The 19,556-nt window shown below is 38.3% G+C and overlaps 1 protein-coding gene across 2 annotated transcripts in view; it reads left to right on the forward strand.

The window, feature by feature from the left end:
- The first annotated feature begins 767 nt into the window (after positions 1–767).
- The window catches only part of TAX1BP1 (Tax1 binding protein 1), an 84,133-nt gene continuing 65,344 nt past the window's right edge, over positions 768–19,556 (forward strand). For both annotated transcript variants that reach the window (XM_025873069.2, XM_025873071.2), the window contains exons 1-3: positions 768–900; positions 6,516–6,684; positions 17,086–17,188. In XM_025873069.2, coding sequence (XP_025728854.1) covers positions 6,523–6,684; positions 17,086–17,188 — 265 coding nt within the window. In that variant the 5' untranslated portion in view covers positions 768–900; positions 6,516–6,522. The remainder of the gene's footprint in view (positions 901–6,515; positions 6,685–17,085; positions 17,189–19,556) is intronic.

Consider the following 19,556-nt stretch of genomic DNA (forward strand, 5'->3'; position numbering starts at 1 on the left):
ACAGAATACACTTGCTTCTGTGGATTTAGGGTGCAATCTGAATGCCTACTATAGGAAGGTAAGACACGTTAAGAGTCCGAAGTGATTTTAGAAAATATAGTTGAACGGAGACTACAGGACAAAATTCACACACACAAAAGAACTCAGATAAGAAAAGCAGGTAATCACTTATAGAAGTGCGGGCAGAAAGAGGCCACTCCCGGAGCAAGAGGAAATAGAATCACAGAGCATTGGAACTGGAACGCTCCTAGAACTGAGGTCTTCTAGTGAACAAAATCTCACAGTTAAACAAGCACAGGACTGGACCAGGAGTTGTGAAAAAGCCTTGGAGTTAGGGGTTGCAGCCCTAACCATGTGGTTGCTCCTTTATTTCTATTGTTTCCCTACTTTCTGATGTATAAAATAAATAAATTCACTTAGATTTTTAAGATCCAGGCAATGACATGGTAACAGTCCATATACCTTTGGACGACCCTTCCAACCTAACTTTAAGTTACCTAACTTTCCGGTTAAAGTGAAAATTAAAAAATGCAAAATGCAAATCCAAAGGGACCCTGCTTGGCCAGGTCTGTGACTAATTACCGCGAGGCCAAACCGGAGGTAAAAGGCCGGCCTGGACATGTTTGGCTCTGCAGGCGGTGCAGGTTTTGGAAAAGCCACAGGGGCGGACGCTGCGTTTCAGCCGATGGGCAGGGCCCACTCCGCGCGGGGGCTGCAGCAGCGGCGGCGGAAGGGGCGGGTCCGCAGCCGGAAGTGACGCAAACGCCGGCTTTTTGGCCCTGAGGGGAGGTGGAGCTGGCCGGGAGGGTGGTTGTGGTGGCGGAAGAGGTTCGGCGGCTGATGGCGGCACAAGCTCGGAAACCTCTCTAACGTTCCCTCTGTCCCGGAGTCCCTCGCTGGGTAAGCGTCTTCCCCGGCCGGCTCCAGCACCTTTTGCGGGGCGGTCCGCAGCTGGAGCTCTTTGGGGGTTCGTGATTAGCTCCTCAGCTCTTAAGAATCTAGGGGCCTGGCCAGTCTCAGGAATGATCTGGTGACGATGCAGCCAAATGACGATGCTTTCTTTCCTTCCCGAGGACAAACTTTTCCTCCTGGACTACGATTGTGACGGGGGTGGGGGCAACTTCGGTTAGCGGTGGGGCTGGGAAAAACGACGGGTGGCCGCCCCACAGGGCGGGGAGGCCCCGGGATAGGCCTTCGCTGTTTCGGGGAGCCGTGTGGGACGTGGGCACTCTGGCGGGGGCGAGTGACGCGGGGGACCCCTGAAGAAGAACCTGTCTTGCTCGATGCCCAATTTTAGGGTGTGTTTTGAGGGCAGTATGTGTGCTCCTGGCGTGGGTCAGCTTCGGAAAACAGGTCGAGTCTGAGGCTCGGGTTTGCCCGGGTGGGGTGAAACTAAGGTGTTTTGGTTTGTGTCGCCTGTGGAGAAAGAGGCGGAGATTCACTGCGCCGCCTACGTCTGGGGGCCGGGGGCGGAGTTAGCTGAGGGTTGTCGGATCGCGTACTTCACCTGGGCTACAGGTCTAGCAAACGCTTTTCTTGGTGTGTTTGTAGATAGCCCCTACGTTTAGTGTTCGGAGGGATCTCTTAGGAGAGTCACGTCTTCCTTTGCTTAGGCAACTTTTCTTGATTTCACAACTCTCTCTTTCCCCCACCCAGCACCCGGCAGGTCTGCAAGTTGTGGGCTAGTCCGGACCAGCGCTCATCGTCTGGGGCAATCTTTGGTTTGACATGTGTGGGGGTGGGGTTGTGTGTGACTGTTGATACACCTATATTACCATTTCTATAATAGTTTCGTGTGAAAACACGGTGGCATTTGACTTTCTACATATATTACGTTTTAGGCATCACAGTTTAGTGACGAATTGCTGTTATGACAAGGATTTAGATGGGAAAGTTTTAACTTTTCAACTCTGCTTTACAGTCATTGTAAAATTTCTACCGACTGAGCGCGGACTGAGCACTAACTATAGTTTTCGTGCTCAGTTCCAAAGCATTTAAAGAGATTTTTGAATAACATGTTAATATAAAAGGGGTCTGATTGCCGTCACAGTACAATTCATGTATAGAGAAGGCTGAGGCCAAGCCTTTGTTTTGTTCTTATCTAGAGTGGGCTCGATTTCTTGAAGAATTACCTGATTACGTTAGAAATGACTTATTAGGTCCTTTTTTTTTATTTTTTACTTTATTTTTTTGTAGCTTCAGAGGACATCCTATTGTAGTTTTCTCGTCATCACATTGTTGCATACCTCTGTTTATGGTTATGGCTGCAGCCATTTAATGTTAACTATGAAACATCCTAACGATGTTCATGTACTTCTTTGGGGGAGTATTTTGGGGAATACATATGCGAAATTTATTGGATTTTATTCTTTTGGAATTTTGATATTACCGTAAGTAAAATATTGGGTGTATCCTCTTCTGGCTTTTTAAAGTGTATTTTGGCCCAAATAAATCCTTAAAAAAGATAAAAATTCCCTCATTACATGGGCCAAGTTACAGCTTTTTAGAAAGCACCTTTTAAAACAATCTACAGAGTAAATAAAAGTGGTATTAGTAACATCTGGGTAGAGTGTAGTGGCACTCAGTTGTGAAGAATTCTAGATATCAGGGATGTTTTTAAGAGTGCTAATTAACGGATTATTGGCTTTGCTTCTGCCTTCCAGAAAGATTGCAGATAACATTTTTCTGCCCTATAAACCAGTTGATAGTCTTTGAGTTAAAGTATGAATAATTAAACTATTAGAATGTCAGTTTTTCCTTCAGCTCTTTGTGTGCCCTATGAGACTGAAGTTTAGAGATAATTTTAAATGTTCATGTACTTTTAACTGAAGATTTTAAGAACTTTTTGCTAAGTTTGCCATCCCCTACATTACATGTGTTCCTATTGCGGTAGGTCATACGTGGAGTTTTTATTACTAATCTTTACTTATAAACATACACAAAAGGAGAACAAATAGTAAAAGGAACTACCATTTTACTAAACTTGTTTTATTACCTCCCCCAGTACATTTTTTCCCCCGGGAGTTTTTAAAGCAAATCCTGGACATCAGGATATTTCCCTTACCATTAGTTTAGCATCTTTAACTTCATAAGGACTTTGGGAAAAAAAAAAAAAATACAGCCACCACAGTCACATGACACAGAACAAAATTAGTATGTATATTTTCTAGTTTAGTTGACTAAGTCTTACGTTTTTGGGCTGGTCCAATAAAATGAGTATCAGAAGCCACTGGAAGGATATTACCACAAAAGCCATATTTGTTTTGGGCTTGAGAAAGTTCCAGGAGGAAGAAATAAAGATAACAAAGTGCTTCCACCTTCCGCACCCCCCTATTTATTTTAGCTACTTAAGTGCCCACTGCACATTATTATCTTTTCTTTAGATATTGATGAACCCCCCAAATAACAAAATTGGATTTTAGACCAAAGATTTTATAGTATAAAGTTTACAGCGTAGCACATGCAAAGGAACTCTAGACATGTTGGACCTTTGTGGAACTACAGTAGGATACATGGAAGAAGCCACTGGAGGCATCATGTATATGCATTTCAGACTTTGTTTCTCAGCTGAAATGTGTTTGGTTCTTTAATTCTTGAGTGGAAAATTTTTGCTTAGCCTTGGCTTGCATCTTAATGTACCCATGTTTCTGGAGATGTGCGTTAGAGAATGGGAAGCAAAATTTGGTATAGTACAGCTGATTCCACTTCCCTTTTTGTGTAGGGGGGCTGTGTTTCCTCTCCAGCTGAGGTGCAGTTGGTTCTTAGGATGTTAGTGAAGCTACACTTCCCAGGCATTACCACAAGGTGATGCAGTGACTTTGCACATTACTTCCCCACTGGACTGTGTGTGTCCTGTATGTGTGTGTCCTGTATGTGTGTGTGTGTGCACATGCGATATTGTATAAATGTCTGAATCATCTTGATAAATTGACATTCTCAGTGAATTTCAGCATTTTTATGTTGCCCTTTTTCATTCCTTTTATCTGAGTAGTGAAACAGGAATTATATGGAAAATTTTGTTTTACTATTTAAAATGGGTTGATTCATGTGGTAATTACATTGAGATTACATTTACCCTTGTTAACTTCTTATAACTAGAAGCTATATTGGAATTTAATTTTTAAAAAAGTTTAAAAAACTAGTAATGAGAGTGGAATGACTTGTAAAACATTTCTGTAGTTAAATTTCACTGAGGGCGCCTGGGTGGCTCAGTCGGTTGAGCAACTGCCTTCGGCTCAGGTCATGATCCTGGAGTCCCGGGATCGAGTCCCACATTGGGCTCCCTGCTCGGCGGGGAGTCTGCTTCTCCCTCTGACCCTCTTCCCTCTCGTGCTATCTCTCATTCTCTCTCTCTCAAATAAATAAAATCTTTAAAAAAAAAATAAATTTCACTGAAATTTTTAAAAAGTTTCAAGTGTTGGAGAGAGATTAATAAAGGTTAGTAGGATGATCACAAATTATGTTGTGCTTAAGATTTGTAACCTTGAGTATATTTAAAGTCTGATGTTAGGATGTTCTATTAAAAACTTGAATTTTGGGGGGAAGGTTTAAAAATGAAATTTCATGTTAATATGTTTATTTAAAATGAAAATGCGTTTATATGTACGGGTAAACAATTAGGTTAAAAGTCTTCACACATATCCCTCATACATAAATACATAGATGTATACCTTCCTGCTATTTTTCTACTTTAACTTTTCAGTCAACTGAAAGTGTAAGGTTAGATTATGGATTTTTATTTTATTTTTTTTTAAGAAGATTTTATTTGACAGAGCACAAGTAGAGCGGGAGGCAGAGGGAGAAGCAGACTCCCTCTTGACTTGGGAGCCCAACGTGGGACTCGATCCCAGGACCTGGGATCATGACCTGAGCTGAAGGCAGATGCTTAACCGACTGAGCCACCCAGGCACCCGAATTATGGATTTTTAAAACATTGTGTAGTTGAGGTTAAACAAAAGTTTAAACTGCACTGACATGAAACATAATTACAGCTTTGTTGATTTAGTTTACTTTAGGAAACATGTCAAGTTTTAAGAAAAAGTTTCATTTTTAAATTACTTTTAATTAAAAACATTGGCAGCTCATTCTAAGCCTTAGTTTCTCCTTACCAAATGTTTTCCTCAGAGAAACCTAAATCATTTTCTTTGGAGAAAAATATTACTAATTCACTTTCCTCAGTTTTGGTAGTTGGATCTGCTTAGATGTTGGTTTCATTGATTTAACTATTGTTTCTCTTAACTGGTATAACCATTAGTGAATGGTTTTTCAAAACTGGAATCGGTTATTTTTTCCTTCTTTATGAAGTCATTGACTTGAAAAGAGATTATCATTAGTGACTTTATTAGTTCATGACATTCCCATGAGCCCAAAGTAGCTCAGATAATTCAAAGAAAGTAATAAAACTCTTCATTTATTTTAGGAAGAGTCTCAGTGTTCGTAAGTAAATGTTACCTTTTCATTTTATTGAAGGCTTTGGCATAGTTAAATGTAGTGATAGTTAAATCCTTCTGTGAAATAGGGCTGCTGGTAGTTAAGCCATTTTGTTAGTGCAGGGGTGTAGGAGGATTGCTACTGAATGCACTCTCCTTGGAATCCTAGCAAAGCTCAGGTTTGGGAGCGGCTAACGGACAACCAGGCTGGTATTCTACCACAGTGGCTTCCAGGTTCACCATTGATGGTCTCTTTATGAGAGGTCCAGTATATTATTTCAGTAAAGCAGTACTTTAACAGAAGTAGAGAAGATGCAAGAAGAAAAGTGGATATTTTCTGAAGTGTTTATTATTTTGAAACTAAAAATTTACCTTAGTATTTCGAACAGGTCAGCAAAAGAAACACTGTGAAAGCATGTTGTCTTAGATCTTCTTAGCAATAAAGACTTCTTTAATAGTTAAAACATGAGCAGAGACTAACTGCTGTGCTTGCCCTGTAGAGACTTTATTGATCTGTGAAGTAAATTAGATTAATTTGGTTAGCAAAAATCTTGCCCGGGTTTTCCCATCACAGAGATTTTCATGATGACTTAGAAGCAGGTACCATAGGGACATTGTCATAGTTTTTTATGTGTAGTGTAGAATCCGTAATCAGTAATTGTACTGAATTTGTGTGAAACTGTATAGTTTTTTTGAGTAAATCCTCAGTTGTATCCTTTTTCTCAAAAGTAGAGCACAAAATATGGAAAACAATTGTGTCTTGCAGATTTTTTTTTTAAGATTTTATTATTTAGAGTGTGCAGATGTGAGCGTGGTGGGGGAGGGGCAGAGGGGAGAGAGAATCTTGGTTTTTAAATTTTTTAATCCCCATGTGACTTTCTGAGCCATTTTGGAAATTGTTATTTCCCAGTTTGTGTGGATTTTTATATTTAACCACGTTTTTAAGGAGGAATGTCAAGTATGTATCTTCTCAATAATTATGGCATACAAATGCTCATGTAATTTGCATTCATTGTTACGTATTTTCTGAGGTATAAGTTTTTTGTTAGTTGGTATCATTCAACTTCTATGATTTGCTTGTTTCAGATTCACAATGACATCCTTTCAAGAAGTCCCCTTGCAGACTTCCAACTTTGCCCATGTCATCTTTCAAAATGTGGCCAAGAGTTATCTTCCTAATGCACACCTGGAATGTCATTACACCTTAACTGCATATATACATCCACATCCGAAAGATTGGGTTGGTATATTCAAGGTAAGAACTTTTTTTGCATACTTCTTCCATGTAGGTACTTTCTCTTTTCTTTTTAAGCAGGTTGACAAGTAACTTGTATTAGTCTTGTCTTTACTCTGCATTAAGCATCCTTTTTATGTTTGTAAACCTAAATGTTTTGTAAACATGAAATATTTAACAGTGCAGGGTAGTATACAACAAATATTGAGAACTTCACCAGACTTGCCTCTCTTTGATCAAAAGGTTCTGTGTCACTCAAGGTCTGTGAAACCTTTTTTGGAACCTTTTTTTCCCTTCCATTTTCTCCATTCCTTACTTGAAAAAAGATCTTTTCCTTTGAGTTGCTATATCATTTATTATCTCTTCAGTCATTTATAATGTTAGTTATAGTGTTATAATTTAACATAGTTAAATTATAATTTTTAAAATTTAAATTTAAAATTTAAAAATTTAAAAATAAAAAAATTTAAAAAAATAAAAATTAAAAAAACATAGTTATAATGTTCAGCCATGTTATTCTCTTGTCTTTCATTGCTTAAATATTGCTTATATTGTCTTATGCTTTAAGAGTCTTCTGTTTTACATGACTAAATAGTAACTCTCTGATGGCAAGAATCCCAGTTTTTACATTTTGCCAGTCATTTTGTATAATATTTGCCTGAGAATTACATTGAGGTGATCATTATGGTGGTGCTTCACTGTGCTAGAGATTTTCTGGCAATTTCAACTCTTCAGAATGTAGTGGAGAATAAAACATAAGAGTGTCCTTGGGGCGCCTAGCTGACTCAGTTGGAAGAACATTCGACTCTTGATCTTGGGTTCATGAGTTTGAGCCCCACATTGGGCTCAAAAGGTTACTTAAAAAAAATTAAAAGGTGTTCGTTGAACAGCTAAAATGTCATAAATCTCCAAATAATGAAACTTTTCTCCTGGGTTCCTCTAGATTCTCCCTCAGAATAAGTTTTAGATAGGATTTTGTCTGGTATGTATAAGTTAAACAATAAAGTAGAAATAAGAATAGCTACTAGAATTAGGCACATTGAAGGTATCTAGAAATGAAAGTCTTTTAGAGTGAGGAGGGCCAAAAAACTATTGGACAAATAAAGTTTCGGCATCTAACGACATTTCATTTCCTTTTTGAATCCCTTCTTCCTTGATTTTGCCTGTTAGAGGAGTTACTATTTACTTACTGTTTAAGTCAGATTCCAAAATGGAGATACATTCATGGTAAACATTTTTATGAAATCAGTACAATTTTATGTGAGATATGGGTATCAAGTTAAACTTAGTGAGAATTGGTGTTTTGTGTAAGAATGGGTCAGAAGAGTAGAGCAGGGAAATGAGATTGAGGCAAGGAAGGGGCATTTCTGGCAGGAAAGTGGTATAAGCTAAGGCACAGAGGTGAGAATGTTAATGGATACAAGTTACTTTGACTAGAACATAAGCTTCATTTAGGGAAGTGGAGGGAGATAATGTTGGAATTAAGCCTCGGACTGTCCATGGATGCCTTCAGTTGTAGGCTAAAATGTAGGTTTTTATTTTGGGCAGTGGGATGTCTTTGCATATGTAGGTATGTAGGATGGTGAATTGTATTTCAAGATGAATGTTTACCTTTTTCCTTCAAACTGCTTTTTTTTTTTTTATTTTTAGTTAATGGCCTATTGCCTAATGCAAAAGCTACTGACTTTCCCTTCAAATCTAGTCAAACACCAGTTCTGTCCATTTTCTTGCCTATGTATTTTTGTGTAATATCAATGCCCTAATTTTATGCCCTCCTTATCTCTTTCCAAGACTATTGCAATAGGTCACTTGTCTTCCCTGTTTTCATTCTTGCATCCCCCACCACCTTGTCTGTTCTTCAAACTACTCTGTGTAAACTAAAATGAAAATAAGAACATATCTTCCTTTTGTTTCAAACTCTTGAGTGGTTTTTCATCATCTGCGGAATAATGCCAAGACCACATAACTTCACCAGTGTGCCATATAAGGCTTCCCTTTTTTTTTTTTTTTTTTTTGAAGACTATTTGAGCGTGCCTGTGAGCATGAGCTGGGGGAGGGGCAGAGGGAAAGGGAGAAACAGACTCTCTGCTGAGCAGGGAGCCAGAGGGTGGGGCTTGATCCCAGGACCCTAGGATCATGACCTAAAGGCAGATGCTTAACTGACTGAGCCACACAGGTGCCCCATATAAGGCTTCTTTCTATGACTTGATCTGTAATTTCATTTTTTTGTCATTGCTTATTTTTTGCTTTGGTAATGCTAAACTATTATCTCTTGTGCACTCCAAATACTATAATTTTTCTCTAAGAAATGGATACATACATGAATACAATGGTGTAGAATGACCTTGGATTGTAGAATTGCCTGGCTAATACTTTAAAACTCAATAGGAGTTTTAGGCATGTGGTAAAAATTTGAGAATACATGGGAAGACTCAAGAAAAAATCATGTTTATTTTTTTGAAGATTTTGTCAGAGAAAGAGCACAAGCAGGGGGAGTGGCAGACAGAGGGAGAAGCAGGATCTCCAGTGAGCAGGGAGCCCAATGTGGGACTCGATCCCAGGACCCTGGGATCATGATCTGAGCTGAGGGCACTTAACTGACTAAGCCACCCAGGCATCCCAAAAAATCATATAAAGTGGAATTGCCTTGCTTATTGCATTGCATGTTTTAAAACACTTAGGTGTACTGCAGATTGCCCTCTAGGATGATTTTGATAGATGAAATATTGAAAGGCAAGCAGGGAGAAAGTGCCCAGATAGTAGCTCTAAGGGGGAAGGAGTGAAGGGAAGGTGTGCGTGGTATGTTTGTGAAAGTGTTAAGGAATTTGACTTGCGTGGGAGAAATAATCCGTTTTAGAAGTTGAATGGGAAAGGTTGGTTTGGATCATGTTATGGATTGTTTTGATATTTGGCTGAGGAATGAAGTAAAGCAGAGAGTAATAAAGTTTAGAGGTCAATTTTATCTTGGAGGGTTGAGTAAGATAAATTGAAATTAGAAGAGAATGGAGACCGAGAAAATGTTTAGACTATCCTTATTTTCTAGAGGAGATAAGGCTTAAAGTAGAAAAGGGAGTCAGTTGTGGGTAATAATCCATAAATAATAAATAAATAAAAACACATAAGTAGAATCAGTGGGGTTTTGTCAGCAATTAGTTGAATGAATTTGGACTGGAACTCATGGCTTCAGTATATTCATAAGGAGGAATAAGGTCATGTGTTAAGAGTTGAGGGCTTGAGTATGCAGATGATTTGGTCTTGCTACTGTAGAAGAATGTCATAGGGAATTAGAGATTGCTGAGCATTGATTTTAGGACTTTCTCCAGAAAGATTCAGCACCTAGAATTTTGAGTGAAGAAGTTTGGTGTATATTTTTCTAGGATTTTAAAAATCCATAGGTTCATTTTATACTCTTTTGTAAGTTTTGTTTATCCATATATAACCAGCAAATTTACTTTCAGTGCCTTTCCTACTCTCAAGTCTTAGGTCTGTCTCCTTTTGCCCCTCCCTCAAAATCAGTCCCCTTTGGAACTCTGTTTCTCTCTTTACAGGTGCTCTTTGTGTGCCCTCCCTGATGTTTCTTTCTATCAAGGTTTCTCTATAGTATCTTAGTTTTACTAGGTAATCTTGATGTCCTTCTGTTCTTTACATTCCCTCTCAGAATTTTCTTTATGATCAGTGCTTCTCATCCAACATGTTTTTCTGAAATGTTAATCCTATTTAAAGAGAACATTGGGGTGCCTGGGTGGCTCAGTCTAAGCATCCAACTCTTGATTGATTTTGGCTCAGGTCATGATCCCAGGATTGTGAGGTGGAGCCCCATGTTGGTCTCCGCACAGAGCACAGCCTCCATGTGGAGCCTGCTTGAGATTTACTCTCCCTCTCCCACTCACCCTGCCCTCTCCCCTTCTCCCTCTCTAAAAGAAAAGGGGGGGGCACATTTGTTTTTTTTTTTTCTCCTTCCATGTTGTCCTTGTTTCATTCATTTCCTTTTTTGCTCTTGTTTTGCTATTGCATTAGTAACAGAAGAATGATGCCCAGTACTATTGTAATTCCCCAAACTGTTAACGGTTGCTTTGGTTCCTTAATATAGACACGCCCTCTTCACTGGATTCAAATGTAGCTCCTCTGACTGTTTTGACAGTCGTAGATAATTTTGACTGTTCCATTGTTCTAAGTGTTGTCATTCTCCCTGCCATCTTTCATTGTTTTAAAATTCTCTTATTCTAAATGTAATGATTTTTTTTCCATTTGCAGCTTGTAGACTAAAAGGCAAATTCCCTTGCATATTAAGGGATGGAAATCTGTCTGAATTCTGAAATCTGAATTCCAGTCAAGTTCTAACCAGGTGACCAGGAAAATAAAGAGAAACAAGCTGTGACTTGGACACTTTGTTGTTTATTGACTTTTAATTAGATGTTTATTATTCTTACCATACGGTCCTACCTAATTTCTAGATGTCTACTCTTTCTTCCATTCTGACCTTTACTGTATTTTCATGTGGGAGTTTAGCCATACCTATCCTAAAGGAGCCAGTACTTTGTATCTTTCCAGATTGAGAGACTTTTACATTTATTTATTTTTAAAGATTTTGATATATTTATTTGAGGGGGATGGTGGGGGCAGAGGGAGAGAATCTCAAGCAGACTCCCAGCTGAGTGCGGAGTCCAATGCTGGGCTCAATCCCACGACCCATGAGATCATGACCTGAACTGAAATAAAGAGTTGGACACTCAACTGAGTGAGCCACCCAGGTACCCGTACATTTATTTTTTTATGTATGTCTGACATGTCCCAGAGTGACCTAAGATCTATCATTCAAGATCCATTGTTCATTTCTTAAGGAATTTAAAGCATAGTTTTATATTTTATACTCAGATTGGGTTTCATCTTGTCCCTCCGTGGGCTCAGCATGGGATACCTGTGACTTATAGTATCATCAACCACTTTCTTGAGAAGAGTTGCTCAGAGTTAGGCAATAAAGGGAAGCAAAGTGTGTTAGGCATACTTTGCAGGTTGCCATCATAGGCAACTGATAAGGAATAGTCTTGAGCTATTGTGATTCACTTAGAGAAAACACAGCAAGGACCAAACTGTTTAAACTTCTTTTTTTTTTAAGATTTTATTTATTTGTCAGCGAGCGTGCGTGTAAGCAGAGGGGAGTGGCAGGCAGAGGGAGAAGCAGGCTCCCCTCTGATCAAGGAGCCTCATGTGGGACTCAATACCACGACCCTGGGATCATGACCTGAGCCGGAGGCAGCTGCTTAATGGACTGAGCCACCCAGGCGTCACACTTTTTTTTTTTTTTTTAAAGATTTTATTTATTTGAGAGAGAGAGCACACGCGCGTGCACAAGCAGGGGGAGCAGCAGAGGGAGAGGGAGAAGCAGGCTCTCTGCTGAGCAGGGAGCCTAATACCAGGCGTGATCCCAGGACCCTGGACCTGAACTGAAGGCAGATGCCTAACCGACTGAGCCACCCTGGCGCCCCTAGATAGTACTTCTTTCAATATCAGTGTATGGTCAGGGACAAAGAACACAAGCTATGATTTGTACCAGGTGTATATGTTGAGGGAAAAACTTCAGATGGTTTTTTTTTTTTTTTTAAGGAGACTGAAGGATTGGGGGATCTGAAGTGAGGGAGAGAATATCATAGAATCAATATCACTGTCCCTTAAGGCTGTGTGTCCTTGGGTATTAATGAATGGTAGCATTTAATGAATACTAATGTGCTCAGCACTGTGCTGATTTCTTTAGAGGGATTATCTTATTTATTACATAGCCCTTTGAGATTATCATCTCCATTTTAAAGAGGAGGGAACAGAAGTAAGTTGTCTGAAGTCATAGCTAGTAAGTGATCTTTTCTGGCAGTCTGACCTTATTTCCTATGCTCTTAATCACTATAATATACTGTGCGTGCAAAAACTGGCATTTATGGAGTGCTTACTATAGGTCAGGCACTCTGCTGGGTGGTTGCTTTTATGTTGTTCATCTAATTTTTTTAAAGTTAAAAATTCCTTAAATTTTTATTCCTGGTACTACTACCACAATTTACAGGGCAATAATTCTTTTAACGATCCTGCTAGAAAAAATAACTGAGCCTTAAGTGAGGTAGATCACATCATGGGTTCCTCAAGCTTCTCATGTATAAAGAGATGAATAGTGTCTTTCAAGTGCTTTCAAATGTTTTTAATGGACAAACAGAAAGAAATTCTGTGTTTGACCTAGCAAGAAGTTCTATGCAAGTACTCCTGAAGCAGATTTTCAAGAAGCATTATTTAGCCTTCATGCATTGATATTTTCTAATTCTGTATAATTAAAAAATGGGCTGTACACCACTGAATTGATACTGCCACTTCCTACTGGGTTGTGACGTACAGTTTGAAAGCACTCTCAATGTTCTGTATCCTAGGTCTATCAGAATTATAGAATGTATATATAATCTAAACCTGTGGATGATGCATAATTTCTTATATTATCTGCAGATGGATACCTCGTACAGGCATACTTTGGAGATATTACGGGTTGAGTTCCAGACCACCACAGTGAAATGAGTCACAATTTTTTTGGTTTCCCAGTGCATATAAAGTTGTTTACACTGTATTGTAGTTTATTAAGCATGCAGTAGCATTATGCCTTAAACAATGCATATACCTTAATTAAATACCATCATCTGATCTTTTCAGCGATTTATCTTTTTGCTGGTGATGCTTTGATGGTTGATAGCTGCTGACTGGTCAGGGTGGTGGTTGCTGAAGGTTGGGGTGGTTGTGGCAATTTCTTAAAATAAGACAACAAAAGGGGTGTCTGTCTGGCTCAGTCCGTGGAGCGTGTGATTTCTGATCTCAGGGTTGTGAGTTTTTGCCTCACATTGGGGTTGAATTTACTTAAAAAAAAAAAAATAAGACAGCAGTGAAGTTTGTCATATCCGTTGACTCTTCCTTTCATGAACGATTTTTCCGTAGCATTTTACCCACAGTAGAACTTTTTACAAAATTGGAGTCAGTCCTTTCAAACCCTGCTGCTGTTTTGTAAACTAAATTTCTGTAATCTAAATCTTTTGGTGTCATTTCAACACTCTTCACAGCATCTTCACCAGGAGTAGATGCCATCTCGAATCTTTCTTTGCTCATCCGTAAGAAGCAACTCCTCATCTGTTTAAGTTTTATCATGAGATTGCAACAATTCAGTCACATCTTCAGGCTCCACTTCTAATTTTTAGTTCTCTTGCTGTTTCTGTCACATCTGCAGTTACTTCCTCTACTGAAGTCTTAAACCCCTGGAAGCCATCCATGAGGGTTGAAGTCAACTTCTTCCAAACTTCTGTTGCTGATGATGTTTTGACCTGTTCCCATGAATTGTGAATGTTCTTAATGGCATCTAGAATGGTGAATTCTTTCTAGATGGTTTTCAGCTTACCTTGTCCAGATCCATCAGAGGAATCACTACCTGTAGCAGCTACAGCCTTATAAAATGTATTTTTTTAAAGATTTTATTTATTTATTAGAGAGAGATCATAAGCAGGGGGAGGGGTAGAGGGAGAAGCAGACTCCCCGCTGAACAGGAAGCTCAATGTGGGACTCGATCTCAGGACCCTGGAATCTTGACTTGAGTCGAAGGCAGATGCTTAACTGACTGAGCCACCCAGGCGCCCAAAACGTATTTCTTAAATAGTAAGACTTGCAAGTCTAAATTACTCTTGATCTGTGGGCTGCAGAATGGATATTGTATTATCAGGCATGAAAACAACCTTAACCTTGTTGTATATCTCCATCAGAGCTCTTGAGTAAACAGCTGCTTTGTGAATGAGCAGTAGGATTTTGAAAGGAATGTTTTCTTTCTGAGTGGTAGGTCTCAACAGTGAGCTTAAAATATTTAGTAAATCATGTTGTAGACAGATGTGCCATCATACAGGCTCTGTTCCATTTACAGAGCACAGGCAGGGTAGATTTAGCATAATTTTTAACGGGCCTCGAATTTTTGAGAGGGTAAATAAGTATTACTGGTTTCAACTTAAAATTACCAGCTGCATTGGCCCTTAGCAAGAGTTAGCTTGTCCTTTGAAGCCAGGCTTTGACTTTTCCCTCTAGCTGTGAAGTCCTAGATGGCTTCTTCCAACATAAGACTGTTTCATCTACATGGAAAATCTGTTAGTTAATGTAGCCACCTTCATTATCATAGCTAGATCTTGATAATTTGATACAGCAGCTTCTACCTTAATATTTGGGGCTTCACTTTACACTTTATTATGGAGATGCTTTCTATAAATCTCATGAACCAACCTTTGCTAGCTTCAAACTTCTGTAGCTTCTTCACTTCTCTCAGTCTTAATAGAATTGAAGGTAAGATAGGGCCTTGTCCTGGATTAGGTTTTGGTTTGAGAGAGTGTTGTGGCTGGTTTGATTTTTCTATTCAGACCACTAAAACTTTCTCCATAACAGCAATAGGGCTGTTTGCTTCTTATCATTCATGTGTTCACTGGAGTAGCACTTTTATTTTCTTCAAGAACCTTTCCTTTGGGGAATCTGGGTGGCTCAGTCGTTAAGCATCTGCCTTCGACTCAGGTCATGATCCCAGGGTCCTGGGATTGAGCCCTGCATTGGGCTCCCAGCTTGGCGGGGAGCCTGCTTCTCCCTCTAACTGCTGCTCCCCCTGCTTGTGTTCCTTCTCTTGCTGTGTCTCTCTCTGTCAAATAAATTAAAAAAAAAAGTTTAAGAACTTAAAGAACCTTTCCTTGCATTCTTAATATGGTTTGGTGCAGGAGACATAGCTTTCAGCCTGTCTTGGCTTTTGACATGCCTTCCTCGCTAAGCTTAATCATTTCTAGCTTTGATTTTTTTTTTTTAAAGATTTTATTTATTTATTTGAGAGAGAGAGAATGAGAGATAGCACGAGAGGGAAGAGGGTCAGAGGGAGAAGCAGACTCCCTGCTCAGCAGGGAGCCCGATGCGGGACTTGATCCTGGGACTCCAGGATCATGACCTGAGCTGAAGGCAGCCGCTTAACCAACTGAGCCACCCAGGCGCCCCTCTAGCTTTGATTTTAAGAGTGAGAGCTGTCTTTTCCTTCGAGAAGACTTTGAGGCCACTGTAGGTTTAATAAATGGCCTAATTCCCTTTTTTTAAAAAATTAAAAAAAATTATTTGACAGAGCACAAGCAGGGGTAGTGACAGAGGGAGAGGGAGAAGCAGGCTCTCCACTGAGCAGGGAGCCTGATGCGGGGCTCAATCCCAGGAGCCTGGGATCATGACCTGAGCCGAAGGCAGATGCCTAACCCAACTGAGCCACCCAGGTGTCCCTAAATGGCCTAATTTCAATATTGTTGAGTCTCAGGGAATAGGGAGGCCTGAGAAGAGGGAGAAAGATGGGGTAATGGCCAGTTAATGGAGCAGTCAAAACATGTATATTAAGTTCGTCATCTTATACGGGTGTGGTCTGTGATACTCCAAAACAATTATAATAGTAATGTTGAAGATCACTGGTTGTAGATCACCGTAACAAATAGGATAATAATGAAAAAGTTTGAAATATTCAGAGAATTACCAAAATGTGATACAGAGCCATGAGGTGAGCAAATGCTATTGGGAAAATTGCGCTGATAGACTTGTTTGATTCAGGATTATCCCAAACCTTCACTTTATAAAACAGTATCTGTGAAGCACAATAAAATGAGTTTTGTGTGTACCTTTTTTAAACATCTTTAATATTTAGTATTTAACACAGTATAATCCATCTAGAAAATATAGACTGAGATCTGTAATATATACATTTTATAGGTTGAAAATGTTTTAGATATAGTGCAAAATAGGTTTTCTATTTGTATTTATAAATATTTTGGTAATAAAGGACTTTTTATAAAACTTACCAGTTGGCTGCAGGTAAGACTTGGCATGAGAGAGATTAGTGAAGTTAACACATTTAAGGTAGAGAGGAAAACCTAATTATACTGAAATTTGAGACATAAAGTAGTAAGTTTTAGAAAACTTATGTTTAATGAAGGGGCACCTGGGTGGCTCAGGCTGTTAAGTGTACGCCTCTTGATCTTGGCTTAGGTCTGGGTCGTGAGTTTGAGCCTTGCTTTAAAATAAAAAAAAAGGAAAACCCTTATGTTTAGTGAAATCAAATTTTAAGGGAAGCCTAAGTATATTTGATCATGTGCATGCTAAGTTTTTCTTGAGAAATTGGGTATCAGTTTGCATTTTTAATACATAATAGAAACTCTACTGTTCAATTTATATAGATTTTTATAACATTAGGTTATAGCTTAATAAAAATCATAAAAATTTGACATGCTTGTTAAAATACTCAATGATTTGTAAACATAGTAACACATGTTTTAACTTTAGGATGCTGTAAAAAACAATATGCTATAAGACATCACTCTAATATTAAAATATAATCTCTGTAGTTTTGTTATTTTCCTTTAGGTTGGATGGAGTACTGCTCGTGATTATTACACATTTTTATGGTCTCCTATGCCTGAACATTACGTAGAAGGATCAACAGTTAATTGTGTATTAGCATTTCAAGGTAAGAACTGAGAACTGCAGAACTTGATGAAATTTGATGTTTTCTTGCCATTAAAAATGTTGTTCTCCATTGTAGTGGTCTACTTAGGCATGCCCAACATATCAAAGTTGACAAATTAATATCTTTGTTTAGCAAAAGTCATAGGAATGTAAATATGTAGTGTAGGATACGTATTTTATGTGGACATTTAAAAGGTTTTTTTTTTTTTTTTTGCTTTTCATTGAAGAGTGAGTTTCTTTCTAGATCTTTGGATGATTTTTTTTCAGATGAGAAGCTATTACTGATATTAGAATAATATAGCAAATTAGAGTGAGAAAAATAATTCTATATGAAAACCACAACGATAATTAACAGGGTTTATAGAGGAGTTGCTTATAAAATGTATGTAAGGGAATAAATGAAATTTATTCTTATCTTGGTATTATATACAGAATAAATACTCTTAATTTAGAAGTCTGTCACAGACTTTGCTTCAGAGTGATCTTTGTATTCTAATTGCACTGATTTTTGGATTATATTAAAGCAAATTGTTAGCCTTGTTTATGCTGTGGATTCTTTTTGGTCTGTTGAAGCTAATGAATGCTGTCTTAGTATGATATTGTAATGCACATAAAATGCAGAGAACTAGGGGTGCCTGGGTGGCTTGGTTGGTTAAGCCTCTGCCTTCGGCTCAGGTCATGGTCTAAGGGTCCTGGGATTAAGTCCCACATCAGGCTCCCTGCTCAGTGGGGAATTTTCTCCCTCTACCCCTCCCCCCTGCTTATGCTCAGACTCTCTCATGGGAGTGTGCTCTCTCTGTCTCTCAAATAAATTTTTAAATTAAAAAAAAATTCAGAGAACTGCAAAGGAAGCAGTAATACTCTGTTGAATGGGTCTAACAGTTTGTTCATTTGTCTATTAAAGGACACCTTAGCTGCTTCCAAGTTTTGTCAACTGTGAATAAAGCTGCTGTAAACATACATTGACAGGTTTTTATATGGATATAAATTTTCCACTCATTTGGGTAAATACCAGTGAGTACAATTGCTGGATCATGTGGTATGTTTAGTTTGTAAGAGACCACCAAACTGTTTTCCAAAGTGATAATACCATTTGGCATTCCCATCAGCATTGAATTCGTGTTCTTCTGCGTCTTTGCCAGTATTTGGTGTTGGCATTGTTTGGATTTTAGTGGTTTTTCAAAAAAATTTTATTCTGAGGTTTGTATATGTTTGGTGTGAAAATCATTTGGCAATGTGACCACGTAGAACTAGCATATAAAAAAATTTTTGTTGTGTACTATGTCAAGAAACATTCAGAGGATAAAATTTGTACTGTAATATAGGCCAAGATCCTCATAATGTTTTATGGATTAAGAAATGATGTAAATTATGTATCTGGTTTATCTTTTAACTCATAGTCTCTTTTTAGGTAATCAAATTCAAATGTGTATATTGGAACTGATTTTGTTTTTAAGATTTTTTTTTTTTAAGATTTTGAGAGAGCCCATGCGCAAGCATGGGGTAGGGCAGAGAGAGAGGGACAAGCAGACTCCCTGCTGAGTAGGGAGCCTGACTCAGAATTTCAGGACCCTGAGATCATGACATGAGCCAAAGTAGGACACTTAACTGACTTAGCCACCTAGGTGCCCCAAGATATTTTTCCTTAAAAATTGTGGGTTTATTTCCAGGCATTTTTATAATGTGATTAATTTTCTTAAACTAATTTACTCAGTTTGTTATAGTGACTAATGACTTTACTAGTGATTTACCAAGAAGTTTAAAAGCAGTTTGGGAAAAAAAAAAAAAAAAAGCATTTGATTTGTTTATACTTTAAGAACATTTTCAGTGGGAGCTAAGCATAAAGGCAGTAAGTTTTCCAAGTTTTTGAAAATTCATCATGATAATTTTTACTTTGAAAATCAGAAATAAAAGCTTCTGCCTGTCTAAAACTCATTTGTTATATAAAGAGGTCAGGATAGAGTCATGAAAAACTTGCTCATAGAGTATTAGAGCTAGAAGAGATTTTAAGCATAATCCAAAATCACTTTGCTTATTTTGTGAATGAGTCATGAGAATCTTGAAATGCAAAATTCAGAACAACTAACAAAAATTCATAAATATAATTCTTTTTCTATATGGATCCTTGTAATTTGATTGCTTTACTGTTTTATTTTCAATGTTATTAATCCAATGAGAGATTTTTCTAGATAGCTTTAAATTGCAACTCTGAACTAGGTCTTGTATCTCAAATGGATTTGAACTATTTATTAGTGGGTTATTTTTGTGAGATTTATCAGACCTTGAATATCTAGTTTATAGAATTTTGAATGTCATGATACTGGAGCTGATTAGTGAGAGTCTATATATTTTTTCTATTTAAACTTTTA

This window comes from Callorhinus ursinus, unplaced genomic scaffold (assembly GCF_003265705.2).
Source record: "Callorhinus ursinus isolate GAN/ISIS: 27379988/994484 unplaced genomic scaffold, GSC_fseal_2.0 scaffold12, whole genome shotgun sequence".
NCBI lineage: Eukaryota > Metazoa > Chordata > Mammalia > Carnivora > Otariidae > Callorhinus > Callorhinus ursinus.